The sequence below is a fragment of the Euleptes europaea genome, chromosome 1 (genome assembly GCF_029931775.1).
Source record: "Euleptes europaea isolate rEulEur1 chromosome 1, rEulEur1.hap1, whole genome shotgun sequence".
In the NCBI taxonomy this organism is placed as follows: Eukaryota; Metazoa; Chordata; class Lepidosauria; order Squamata; family Sphaerodactylidae; genus Euleptes; species Euleptes europaea.
Genome location: NC_079312.1, coordinates 59,170,395 through 59,184,643, shown reverse-complemented (window position 1 = coordinate 59,184,643; position 14,249 = coordinate 59,170,395). Strand labels below are relative to the sequence as shown.

At 43.9% G+C, this 14,249-nt stretch overlaps 1 protein-coding gene across 1 annotated transcript in view; it reads left to right on the top strand.

The window, feature by feature from the left end:
• NCKIPSD (NCK interacting protein with SH3 domain) overlaps positions 1–14,249 on the top strand; it is a 116,691-nt gene that overhangs the window by 101,139 nt on the left and 1,303 nt on the right. The window contains exons 9-12 of the mRNA XM_056852820.1: positions 3,709–3,789; positions 6,433–6,561; positions 10,473–10,565; positions 13,323–13,495. Of these exons, the coding sequence (XP_056708798.1) occupies positions 3,709–3,789; positions 6,433–6,561; positions 10,473–10,565; positions 13,323–13,495 (476 nt within the window). The remainder of the gene's footprint in view (positions 1–3,708; positions 3,790–6,432; positions 6,562–10,472; positions 10,566–13,322; positions 13,496–14,249) is intronic.

The following is a 14,249-nucleotide window of genomic DNA, read 5'->3' as shown; positions in this document are numbered from 1 at the left end:
AGTAATTGTAAACCCCAACCAACTATGTAATAGGCACACTGGAAATGGAACACACTGAGATGTTTTCCCTTTGATTTATATGCCTACATGAAATAAAGACATCTCGTGTCATGATCTGAGGGACTGGGCTTTTCTGCTCATGCTGAAGAGGTCAGTCCAAAATCCTATGAAATGGTGATAGTAAAAGAGCATCTGTTCTTGATGTTGAAGGGGCGTTATAAATCTAGTTCGGGTGACATAGTTCTGAGACATAAGTGGTTCATACTTAAGTCCTGATTGTAGAACTTGTTAGTTTGATTTGTAGGAACCATTGTAGAATTTGTGAATTTATATAACTTGTAGGATCCATTGAAATACCAAACTGCTACAGTAGTTCTGAGAATAAGTATGTCTTTCTGTCACCATCTCTACCTTTCGCCACTACCAACTACAACCTGTGCTTATATACTAGAACTAGAGAGTACAGATTCCAGGGGTGATGGCATGGCACCCTGGCAGGTGACTTGTTTCGAAACCAAGGACTGTCTACAATGATGCTAACTGAATCATTAAGCCACAAATTTAGATTTAAGAGAGTTGCTGGAAAAACAAACACGGGGTTCACAAACAGTAACTGGGAAGGGTTGAAAATCATTATTTTTTTGTTAGCCACCATTTTTTAAAGCAAATTCCACCACAATACTGCCTTTAGCAATAAGGTAGTTCTTGGAGTAACTGGATCTTCCATTAATTGTGTTTAATTAAAGGGAAATTATTTAAACAACTTAATAAAAAACAGGAATTTGGATTATTATACAATGGGTGGGGCAGATTTCAGACTTGCTTTGTCTTGTAATAGAATCTGAAGATCCACCAAGCAGAATCAGACGCATAGTTAACTACATGGGGCCAGGCACAGAATGGAGGGACAAGGGACCAGGCTTGCTCCTTGTTTTCTTCCCGTCTTCCAGAACACCTTCACAAAAATGTAGTTTGTTTACAATTTACCACACTCTCCAGTTGCATTTTATATACATTTTGGTATACTACACGCACAAAAATGAAGGGGCATGTTGCCTCTTAAGATGTGTTCAGCCCAAGAATTGGCCTAGGAAAGCTGCTGAATATATGGCATTTGTTTGTGGATGTTAGGAAGCTGCAAATTATGTCAGCATGGAATTCCATTTGAAAGCATTGGAACACTGAGGCTTATCCTTACGAGACTTGATCTATGGTGCGACCTCATTTGGAATATATTGTGCAGTTTAGGTCACCCTATCTCAAGAAGGACATTGCAGAAGAGGGCAATCAAGAAACTACAGAAGAGGGCACCCAGATGATTAGCGGGGTGGAGCACCTTTCCTATGAAGAAAGACTAAACAGACGGGGACTTTCCAGTTTAGGGGGGAAAAGACAGCTGAGGGGGGACATGATGGAGGTTTATAAAACTAGGCATGGGGTAGAGAATGGGTAGAGAGAATTTTTTTGCAGAAATAATAGCATTTGAGGGCACCCAATGAAGTTGATGGGCTGTAGATTCAGGGTGGACAAAAGAAAGTACTTGAACACATGAAGCTGCCTTATACTGATTCAGACCCTGGGTCCATCAAAGTCAGTATTGTCTACTCTGACTGGCATTGGCTCTCCATGGTCTCAGGCAGAGGTCTTTCACATCACCTACTTGCCTAGTCCCTTTAACTGGAGGTGCCAGGGATTGAACCTGGGACCTTCTGCATGCTAAGCAGATGCTCTACCACTGAGCCACGGCCGCTCCCCTCATCTTTTTTTACTCAATGAGTTATTAAAATGTGTGGAGTTTACCATCAGAGGATGTAGTGATGGCAACAACCATAAATGGCTTTAAAAGGATATTCGGTCTATCAGTGGCTTCTACCCATGGTGACCAAAGGGAACCTCCCTGTTCATATGAAGAAAGCCCCTTAATACCAGTGCCAGGAGGCAATGTAAGGGGAAGGCCTCAGCCTCTGTGCCCTGTTTTTGGCCCTCCAGAGGAACTAGCTGGCCATTGTGTGAGACAGGATTCTGGACTAGATGGACCACTGGTCTGATCCAGCAGGGCTCTTCTTATGTCCATGAATCAGGCAAGCAAGCCTGCAGGGGCTGGCAGTTCATGTATAAGTGCATTCTTAGTCCCGCTATAAGGGAACCAGATTAGCAGCTTGATTGAATGCACGTTAATACTTAGAAGTGTCACAGACTTCAATGGAACTCACTCCCAAGTAACTGCACGTGATTTCAGCTTTGGCATTTACACAAAAAGTACAATTACTGCGAAGTTTAATGTCAAAGATATTGCTGCCCGTGCTGAACATTACTGTAATCTTACTTTGTTGAATATTACGAGGGTTTTACAGGAGATCTGACAGACTGTCACAGACCTTTAATTCTTTGGCTAGCAATAAAAATGGCCAGACTAACAGTAATGAAAAGCAAACGAAGCCAAACCATTCACAAAACTCATAGCCACAAAGGTGGTAATAGTGAGGAACAGGAGGCTCTCGGGGTCAGAAGCACATTTGGCGAGGAGGGAGTAGAGATCAGAGAGTGGTGGGACTGGAGATGGCAGAGATCCCGTACCCTCCAGTATTTTCTACATTAAAACAGGAACACTTTTGAATGCACATACCTGTTGTGGGGCTATGGGAGGAGCCAGGAGGGGAGGCCTGAGGGCAGAGACAGATGTGGGGAGGGAAAACTGAGGCAAGTATCAATGCAGAGCAATGGCAAAGAGTGTCTTCAATCTGCCCTCCCTTCCGCTCTTAGGTAAGTAAGAGCGACTGCCTGGGGCAAGCACTTTTCTTATGAACAGGGCCGAGAAAGGAAACATAAAACAGAGCACTTGAACAGAGATTGAAAACCTTCCCTATTGATTGCAAAACAGTCTGGTGGATGGTCAGATCGATCCACATTCTGCCAGCCTTCACAGTGTCATCTGGCCCTAGGGTGTTCACTTGCTGGGATGAAAAACCATCCTTGCCTCTGACGTGTAGGCAAGTGCTTTTGTGGAAAGCTGGCAAAATGCCTTAGCGTGCGTGTGTGTTTTTCTGCTTTCTGAAACTATTGTTGGTAATGTACAGGTGAAAGCTCCTTAGACACTTGCAGGAAGAAAGAAGGGAAATAGAGGTGGCGTTGTATTTGCAACAGTACTGTATGCAATGATACTTCCCCCCCTGTCTCACCAAAGCCTAGTTTTGTAGGGTTTGGCTTCCAAGTAGGATGTGAGAGAAGCTGAAAATGGAACCCAGCAATGCAATCCGTGCTGTTGTAATAGATGCGTACATACAGCTGCTTTGGGGGCCTGTTGTATAATGTCCATAAGATCTCTCATCGCCATTTGATTTGGTTCAGCAGTATGTTGTTTTTAAAAGTATGTTTATGTGTAGAGCTGTTGTGGGTCAAAGGCATCCCTGTGGTTGATGTTTTTCGTTTTGTCAAATACAGAATTCAGGTTACAAAAGCTGACACATGCAGGGTGTCAAATGTAGAAACTGCCTGTATCGTCAGATCTTGCATTATTGTATAACATTAACTTGGCATTTCAGTCTTAATGTTGAATGAGGCAGAAAATAGCCTTGAGGGGAAAGAAGGTAAGCTCTTTGAAACTGAAGACAACTGCTTTCCCCAACTGCTGTTCTGTATCCTCACCCAAATCTAGACAGTGGGTGAATGCACATGGAGTATGACCAAAGGACTGGGTTTCTTTTTCAGATCATCAGAAGATGTGCTACTCTGCATTGGTGCTGGCTATGATATTTTCTATGGGAGAACCACTGCCATATCATCACTATGGTGAGAATAAATTCTACTTAGTAATCTACTCGGTAGATTTTTTTTGCATTATGGTACTGGTGGTGGAAAGTGCCATCAAGTTGCAGCCAATTTATGGCGACCCTGTGGGATTTTCAGAGGTGGTTTGCCATTGCCTTCCTCTGTGTAGTGGCCCTGCACTTCCTTGGTGGTTTGCCATTCAAGTAACTAACCCAGGACTGACCATGCTTAGTTTCCAAGGTCTGATGGGATTGGGCAATATAAACAGTTATAAATAAGGAGAGACAGCCTGGTAAGGGGCTGCTCTCCACAATCCAGAAAGTAAATGTCAGTGCAGTGCTAAGCAAAATCACATCCTTCTAAATCCGCTAACTTCAGTGGATTTAGAAGGGTGTAATTCTACTTAGGACTGCACTGAATTCTCCTTGTAGGCATTCTGGATTATTGCACGTCAGAAGAGTGAAATCTCACCAGTTTCATTGAGACTAGTCAGACTACGTATTGTACTATTGTTGTATCTCTAACTGGACAAGAGCCCTGCGCCTTTTCTCAGTTGCGCCAACCCTTAAGTGCTTCCATAGTCCACCAGAACTCTGGTCCTAATAAAAAAAGTAAAATTCCGCTGTAAGGTTTAATAAGTCTGTAAGTGGAAAATAAGAGGTCCCTACTTACAAAACTTGGTTCGCCCTGTTGCAGGATTCAGAACTGGTAAAGAGTGGGATGGCCAGGAACAGCCGGTCCCAGTGTTCCCGGTCCTCCATTAGAGTCAAAGGATGGTGTTTGTTGCGTTGTATTGATGACTAAAGATCTCATTTGAGTGCTTTGAGGCCCTTTTTTGCAAGGCACAGAGAAGCTCTATAAAGAAGTAGAGGTGATCTTTATGTATTTGGTGAATATTTTGCTTCTGTTAATACGGCTCATATGTGATCTATCTAATGCATATTAGGTACAGGCTTTCCCAGCTGTAGCAAACTGATTATTTAGCCTAGAATGGAGAATATTTGGGTGTTTATAATTTAGCTTTTTTTTTTTTTTTTTGCAAGATCTGAGTAAAGCTGTCAAAGATAGGACATTTTGGAGGACATTGATTCATAGGGTCGCCATGAGTCGGAAGCAACTTGACAGCATTTAACACACACACACACACACAATTTAGCATATAAGAAATATTGTTAACAATTAATATGTTCAATCATGTTCCAAGTAAAGCAATGAGGCTGTATACAGATGTCATAAAACTATTTTTATTGCATTGCTACAGCACTGATTTTTTTTTCATTGTGAGTCTACATGTTGTTCCAGTATGGTTAATTTTTATTTTATTTTATGGAATGTTTTGAATGTGTTTGATTTCAGGGCTGGAGGAAAGAAGACAATGTAGTGCAGTGCCTGAAATGTCTGGTTACATTCTGGGAGACCCAGGTTCAAATGCCCACTCATGTGTGAACCGTGTGGGATTGCCTTGGGACAGTCTCTCCTCTCCCGCCCCCATGTGAGGGCAAATAAACAAGCAGAGAACCATGTATGCCCCCCTGACCTCCTTGCAGGAAGGGATATTGTCTACACTAGTTTAAACTCCACAACAATAAAGCTCAATAACCCATAAAATACTGTAACAGATTATAAGGAACAGCAGCCAAGAGGCACTCTTTCCAAGGTTTTCCTTGTGTTTTTGTTAATGTTTTTTTTCCTTTGTGTGAGCCTAGCAATTAACTTAGGTGGTCTTATTTTGTATGGATTTCAGAGCTTTCCAAACAGATTAAGCAATAATTAGCGGCTAATCATTAGAATTAATTTCAGCTAGGCAAACTGCCTGTGAGACCTGTTTACAGATAAGATTCTAGGAGGAAGTCAACTCCACCGTTGCAGCGGTAGAGTTCTAGATACGCATTAGTGGCAGCCCAAAGCCAAGTGTCAGGAGTGAGGAAGAGTACAATTTGCCATGGAAAAGTGGTTAGGGGACAGATTGCTTTGGTCTCTTCCTACCCGCTTTTTTCAACCCCCTCTCTCCCAGCTGCCTTTGACCTTAATGCGGCAAGCATTTGTCAGGAAACCTGTCTGGAGGGAGAGAAGAGTGGCAAGGGTGAAAGTAACAGACTGGAAAAAAGACTCAGTGCTCACTCTCCACTGCAAATTGTGACGTCTTCCTGCTGCTTTGCAGCTGTTTAGTAGAGGCCCAGGTCATAGACCCAGATCCGTCACCAGCCTTTTTGTCTGTCTCTTAGGGATCCCACTGTTTGTTTATTTCCTTTGTACCCTGCCTTTCTCCCCAGCGGAGACCCAAAGTGGCTTACATCATTCTCCTCCCTATTTTATCCTCACAACAACCCTGTGGGGTAGGTTTGGCCGAGAGTGTGACTGGCCCAAGGTCACCCTGCAATGGTCAATGGCGTGAGTGGGGATTTGAACCCGGGTCTCCCAGATACTAGTCCGACAGTCTTAACCACTACACCATACTGGCTCACTACACCCACTAGCCATGTGCCTGCTCATGTCTTCACTAGGCTTGTTAGTCATCTGGCTTTAACTCCAAATAGGATCCTATGCAGCTTTGTCAAATGAGTGGCTCTGAACTTAAAGCTCACTTTTGCCCCAAATGCTGGATATGAAGGATCAGTCACTTTTCAAGAATACCATTTCTAACCACTTTCTTCTTTCTCACAGAGCACCTGAATTCCCAGTTTGTCCAGTTCCTCCTGGATGTGATTGAAGATGGCTTGCCTTCAGATACCACAGAACAGCTGCCTGACTTGTTCGTTAATGTTCTTCTGGCTTTTAATCTTCACATTCCAGGTCAGAGCTGGTGGTTTATCACAGCTGAGGTGATGCACAGGTTTGCAGTGGGCTGAGAAACTCCCCCCCCCCAATACACACACACACAGTGTGTAAAGTTGCAAAATGCTATGACATGGCTGTTAACTGGTGTGAGGTGCTGTGAGAAAATTAGGTCTACTTTAAAACATTTTGATTGGCTTTCTGTTGCCCACTAAGTTCAATTCAAGGTGCTTTTACTTACCTGCAAAGCCCTTCATGAGGAAGGACCCAAATATTTGAACGACTGCCTCTCCCTGTGCAAAGCCTCAGAACAGTTTCTGTTGTTGAGCATTCTCAGCTGTAGTCCTCCTCTAGTGAGGGGTTCACGGGGCATCCTTCTGGATACCGTTTTGTAAGCAGTGCAAATCGGTTGTTTTTGGGGAGAGCATTCTCTTTCATTTGTAAAGTTGTGTACTGTTGTATGATTGCATTTTAATGAACTGATTGTAAGCTAGCGGTCTTGACTATACAGAGAGGTGGAATATACATTTGTATATACATGTGAGGTTCTTAATTCTACACATGAATATACTTGATTTGCACAAATCTGTGACTCTCCTGGTTTCTGCACAGTTCTCTCTGTGTGCATAACTTATGGTGACCCTGTAGAATTTTCATATACTTTGTAAAGGCCTTTGGCTATCTACAAATAAATATTTACCTACCTACCTGTAGAGTTTTCAAGGTAAGAGATGTTCAGAGGTGGTTTTCCATTGCCTGCCTCCCGCATGGTCTGAGAGAGTTCTGGGAGAACTGTGACTGGCCCAAGGTCACCCAGCAGGCTTCATGTGGAAGAGCGGGGAATCAAGATTCCTTTCTCCAGATTAGAGTCTGCCGCTCTTAACCACTACGCCACGCTGGCTCTTTTAACCCTCTGTTTCTTGAAAACTTGGCTATCTGGTCACCATTTTGTAGAGTGTGTAAAACTTTTGTTGAGGCTGGCCAGCGGCTAGGTGAGAAGAGAGCTATATTAATTGCCATCTGTTTTTACACCTGTTTTTGAACTTACTCCATCCCTTGACCTTGCGAGATAGGCAGAATGTACACTGAAATGGAAATGGGACACTTGGCCATGGGCTGAAGCTGGCAGGAGAAAAAGGAGTCAATCTGTGAGGCCGGGTATTAAGGCAGACTGAAGCTCCTTCCATCATCTGTTTCATGTCTGGGCCACCTTAGTGAATGTGGACAGTGGGTGTAACATTCCATGGGAGGGTGTACTGTCCCCCCTGTGGCTGCTTGATAGGAGGAAACTGACACACATGGGAAGGGAGATTTTTTTTCCTCCATGATGTGAGGAAACCTAACCCAAGTATGATTAAAAGTAAGTCCTCAAATGTATTTCAAAGGTGTTTATGAGAACTTTGTATGTTCATGATACTCCAGTCTATTAGGTTTTTAAGACTGAAAAGTAAACGCTCAAAGCTGGGAGAAGGCTCTAGTCTGTGACACCAGCAAATACTTTACAACTGATCGGGGTTCCCACTGTATAGGCCACTTCAGGATGCTGGGATTGTGTTAGAGTGCCTGGGTTGCGTGGGTTAAAATCTTCAAGAGCGTCTAATTTGCAGTGAGAGAGGGCACTTCTGTGGGCCCTTATCAGCACAATTCTGCAGCTAACTAAGCATCGTCCTCTTTCCGGTGATTGGCAGGTCTTCCGCTTATCCCTTGCTGTGCCTTGTCAATCTCATTAGCCGTAGATGCTTCGGAGGTCGCGTCTCGTAAAAGTATTCTGCCGAGCAGCCCCTTCTCCTACAACACTTGATCCTTCCTTGACTGCAGCCAGGCTGAGCCTTCTGGGATGTAGCTTAACTTGTACTTGCTGGTGCTGATAGTGAACATGTTTTTTTTTTTTTTAAGTGGACAGTGATAAGCAGGTCAAAACACTCTATGGTATCAGGATAGCTTTTTTAAATCCCGAACTTCTTGGCAAGATCTGACACTACCACATCTTAATTGCTTGCTACTTTTAGTGTCTTAATTGCTTGCTGCTTTTGCATGCAATGCCGTTCCACTTGGCTTCATGGCGAGGTGGGGTAAAGCAGCAATGCACACACGTCTAGTAGCTTGCTAGTTAATTAAGGAAAATCATTAATATTCTGGTAGCAGTGGGTTTTTTTTTTTACTTTTGCACAAAAATTAATTGCGCAAACTGATTATGTTAATTTTCTCTGCTCTTTCATTCATTATCTTTTTCATTCCACTGCCTGCCTGTGGAAATTAAAGTTACACCCAATGTACAATGCTTTTCTGGGAATTATTTTTGCCCCCCTGAGGTACATTGAGAAGCTGGGATTTCTCCCAGTTCAAGAACTCTCAATAATCCTATGTCTCCTTACTGGATATCATGTTTTCCCCCCATATCTTCTGAGCCATCAAAATATCTGTCTGAGTCTAGTGCAAGAAAAGCCAAAAGTGTGCTGTTTAAGCCATCGTTTTACATTTGAGCTTGTACTTTCTCCTCATGGGACATCCCAAGAATGCTTCAGAAATTTCCCAACATACACATGAGAGCCAGCATGGTATGGTGGTTTGGAGCGGTGGACTCTAAACTGGAGAACTGGGTTGGTTTTCCCGCTCCTTCATATTAAGCCAGCTGGGTGACCTTGGGCTAGTCACAGCTCTCTTAGAGCTCTTTCAGCTCCACCTACCTCATAGGGTTCCTATTGTGGGGAGAAGATGGGAGGGAGATTGTGAGCCGGTTTGATTCTTCCTTAAGTGGTAGAGAAAGTCGGCATATAAAAAACAGCTCCTTCTTCTTCCTCCTCTTCCTCCCTCCTGAAAACACAGTAATTTTTCTGCTGTCTTGTACCAGTTGTCCAAATTGTGCCTACTGGCATTAGACGTATCATGTAGTAGGCAGTGGGAAAGGACATACTGGAAGCAGAGTAAAGATCTGCTTTTGATGTGCCTTAAATAAGATATCTTCCTAAAGTACACTGGGACCATTACTAATACCAAAGAATGGCAAGTAATGATCAGTTATCGCCATCCACACATTTTATTCCTTTTCCTATATAGCTGCATTCAGACACATACACCCATGCAACTCTTCTTCCCTGTTCATAAACAGCAATGAGAAACTTGCAGTCTATGAAACAGAGAAAAGCTGGACCCAAACAGGGTGCTACAACTAGCCCAGCTGTAGCCCTGCCCAAGCAGATGCCACAATATCGTGTTTGTTGAAGTTACTTTCATTTACATTATTCAGTTGCCACCTTTCCTGCACGTTACCCGAGATGTCGTACAAAACAAAGCATAAAATTACAGCGAACCAGTGAAATGAGATTTGAGCAGCAGTATTTTCACCGTAGGGAAGAAAAGGCTAGGTAGGGCTGCACCTATTGATACTTTATGCACTTTCAATCAAAATCATGCCTGAGCTGTGTAGCACAATGACGCTGATTGCGGAATGGGCAGGAATACTGAATAGGCCACTGTTGTGGGGCACTGGTTGGGTGCCCCCCCCCCCCCCACACACACGGGAAGTGCTTGTTCTTATGATCCTTGACCAGGTTTGAATATGGGTTTACTTAATATCTGATACTGTTTAGTTAGCAATTCCAGGATTTTCATGTCTCAACGTAATGAAAAATAAACTTTAAAAAATAAAAACAGTACTATTGATTTTTACTGTCAGGAAGCATAACTGTGTAATGTAATGATGAACAAGGGCAGCAACAAAGGGTGCTGTACTCTGAGAAAAATATGTAATAAAAACACAGTGCTGCTTATGTGCACCAGCTTTACAGCAGTTTGTGCTTCACAACAGTCCTGGGTTCCTTCCCTGCCTCTTCTCTCCCTCCCCCATCTCTTTCCCCTTTGCAGTTGATCTCCCCAACCAGGTACAGGACAGCCAGTTGCCCCTAATAAAGCCTGTTCTTATTTCTTAGTTCCTGAGCATAATGTGATCATGGTGACTGTGAGCAAACACCCCAATGTCAAAGTCTTCACAGAAAAGCTGGTGCTGCTTCTGAACCGGGGAGGTAAGTACATACCTGCAACCTTCTTGCTTCTCTAGGGCCATTTATGCAGAGTCAGTTTTGATGCTCGCTCGAAGCTCTTTTTTAAAATGCGACCTTTAAAATGCCTATTCATGGTCCTGATGCAAAAGGAGAAATTCCACCCCCCTGTGGCTGTGATTTTGCATGCTTCCTTGAGGGGATTCTTCAAGGTGGGGGGCAGAGCAAACACAAAAGGTCGCGTTAAAGGGGCTCTTAAGAAATGCGAAGCAGTTATGCGCCGGCTTCGCAGTCACTTCCTGAATGACGGTTCAACGTGAAAAACTTAAAAAGATATGCGGGGCACTTCAGCCTGGAATGTGCTGCTAATTACCAAGCATAAATGGCCTAGGACACCTGAGCTAAGATCAAAGGGGGGGTCTGAGGAGAATGCCTTGCAAATATTGTGGAAGGACAACAATGGGCAGGCAAGCACTGTGCTCCAGAGCCGGCCAAGTCCATTCAGTATTGGATAGACAGACTGGCCTGCCCAAGCGCCACTGGTGGCACTCGCAAGGATTCTGCTCTGCCACGCTGATGCTGGGCACCGTGGGCAGGACGGTGTAGTATTAGTTGCAATAACATTCAGAGCATGATTCCCCAAACATATGGCGAAGGAAATGAAGTCTTCAGAACTGTGCTTCTGTGAACTCAGTTTTAATGGATGTCTTGGAAGCTGCTCTGGGAAATTCCTCATTGAGAAGCGGGATAAAGTATAATAAATAATTAGTGCCAAACTCTGTGATCTGTTTCCAAGGGGTTTAGAAATCTGCACAGCTAGGGAATAAAGCATCCGACAGCTGATGTGAAAGCCTAATCACCCTCCCTTCCCCTTTCTCAAAAAAATCATATTTCAGGCCTTTACCGTTGGCTTTGCAGGGGGATTCTACTCCCGTGCTTCCCTCTTTTTCCTCTCTAAGGACTTTGTAAGCACTTAGCAGAGTGGTCTTGTCACTGGCATAGAATCCATACCGATTCCTGTCATGCCCATTTTACAACCGAGTTTTGAATTCCTGGCTCCAGGAGAATTAGTTATATCTCCACACCCGATTCCCTACCCCAGTGGTACATACTGTCCTCAGGCACTCCCACCACAAGCCTACCTTTGTAGAGTGCAACCCTATTATTTTCTCCCTGCGCCCCTTCAAGTCATCCACCTGAGGATTACTTCAGTAAGCCTTCAGCATGGAGCTAAGTCTGTGATATTTGTTGAGGCTATCATAAAGCACTTCATTAAAAAGCTGGAGAGCTCTGTTCCCAGACAGCCTAATGCCAATGCATTCTGCCTTTGTTTGTCCTGACAGATCACCTTGGCTGGCTTAACGCCTTTTGGAGCATGAGGGTCCTACTCATTCTTGTGCTCTCTGCTGTAGTTCGTTGATTTGTAATTAAATAACCCTTCCTGCGTCTGGTGCTTACAGATCTTTACTTCTGGTTTAAGGCCTTTTTGGGACTGAAAATTGTGACCTCAGCACAGTATCAATCAAGGAACTGCTTTTATAGCTTTTGTATTCCTCTGCTTGGCCTGTTTCCAGCACGTTTAACTTTTTCAGTGCCAGAATGGCAATTTTTCATAGTCCACTCTGAGTGACACTTTCTAACAGCAGCCCTTAAGCAAAGTTCTCTTCATCAGCCATTCTACAGCTCTCCTCTCCCTCTCCTGTGGGAAAGAGGGCTTGTGTTTCTCTAGGAACCCCCATGGAGTACACACTATATCTGTCTATATTCCTGGAGAGAGCAGAAATGAAGTGGCTTATTAAAAAGTGGGCACCTTTAGAAATAAACTAGATGTCGGACCCACATGTCAGAACAAAGCTAGTGCTAATTTCTTATAAGGGGTGTGGGGAGGGATTTACAGTAGTGGGGCGCTCCTCTTACCCCCTAAAGACTTCTACTTTTCTGCTTTCGACATGCAGAAATGCAGATACAGTACATACCTCCATAGTAGGTGCCACAGAACACGTACTCAACAGGGAGCAGTAGCCAGATACCATTCCATGAAAAGTCTACTTGTTTTGTACACGTGTTCACAACCACGATTCACACACTTCACACTTTTAGGTTTATAACTGAAACATCTTAAATGCAAAGTATGACGCGGACCAGTCACCAATTTGCCCTGTTTCTTCTCTTGAAAGGGGCTTGCAGCCTATATTCCAGCCAGATTGAGAAACAGGGTGGTGAGGTGCTTCCTGTATTGCCAGTTATATCCAAAGGGGATTCTCATCCACGTGCGTGAAGCCAAGACTGGCTCTTTCCATGCAGGATGTAGCACTCATTCCTTGAATAGTTTATGTGGAAACTGAAAACTTTGGTAGATGTAGCTGTTCCTGTCATCGTACCTGAGAGGTAGAAAAGCTGAACCAGTGGAAATGTATTTGTAGCTGCACCAACTGCTAAACTTCAGCAATCAAAATCAGAGTGATTCTATCCCATATTGATCCAGCTGTGAATCTGCAGCCACGGTTACATGTCTGGCCCATCGGCACAATGTGTTTCAGTTGCCCCAGTTCTTCCTCCTTGGAACAGCATTGTGGATCAGGATTGAACAACCCTCCATTTGGCATCTCTGTACAATGTGAACGATTAATGTTCATGCCCAGGAACACACCTCAAAATACTTCTGCTCTTGTGCTGCAAAAATGTGTATACACACTAACTCCCAACTCCAGACAAAGTATGTTCTGTGACTGTATTCTGTTTTACACTTCATCTTTTCTTCTCTCTCTCACTTGTGACCAGACGATCCCGTGAGCATCTTCAAGCATCAGCCCCAGCCCCCACACTCCGTGCTGAAATTCCTCCAGGATATTTTTGCTAGCAAGGACACTGCAAGCATCTTCTATCACACAGACATGATGGTAATGATAGACATAATTGTGCGGCAGATTGCGGATCTCTCCCCTGGAGAAAAGGTACTGTGAGAAAGCCCTTGTCGTCAGATTTGAAATTTTGGAAAACAGGGAAGAACTTAAGATGAGTTAGGTGGTTGAGGTTTTCTTGGCAGGTATCTGTAGGATGGGGGTAACTCCTGAGTTCTGAAGTTTCCCCGGCCCCTGCCCACGCACATGGGAAAATATCTGCACATTCATAAGGATTAGAAAGTTGCTTTTTGAGAAAAGAGGTTAGGAGTTCATCCTCCTGAGAATCTCTACCACATCCTTTGCCTTTTGCTGCCCTACAGAATCCCTGGACTAACACAGCCCTGTCCTGAAACAGTAGCTGTCGCATAACACGGGTGCCTAGAAGTACATTATATCAGTGTTCTAGAACTTGTATCACTGTCCAGGCCCAGTTTTTATTCACTCATTTTACTTAAAATATTTGGTGTATGCTACCTTTCCACAGCTCAGTTTTTTAGAATTTGTGTGCCACCTTTTTTGACCAGCACCCATTAAAGTTAACATACAATAATAGAATCATGGAATCATAGAGTTGGAAGGGGCCACACAGGCCATCTGGTCCAACCACCTGCTCAACGCAGGGTCAGCCTAGAGCACCCCTGACAAGTGCTTGTCCAGCCTCTGCTTAAAGGCTGCCAGTGAGGGTGAGCTCACCACCTCCCTAGGCAGCCGAATCCACTGCTGAACTACTTTTACTGTAAAGAATTTTTCCCTAATATCCAGACAGTACCTTTCTGCCTGTAATTTAAACCCCTTGTTTCAAGTC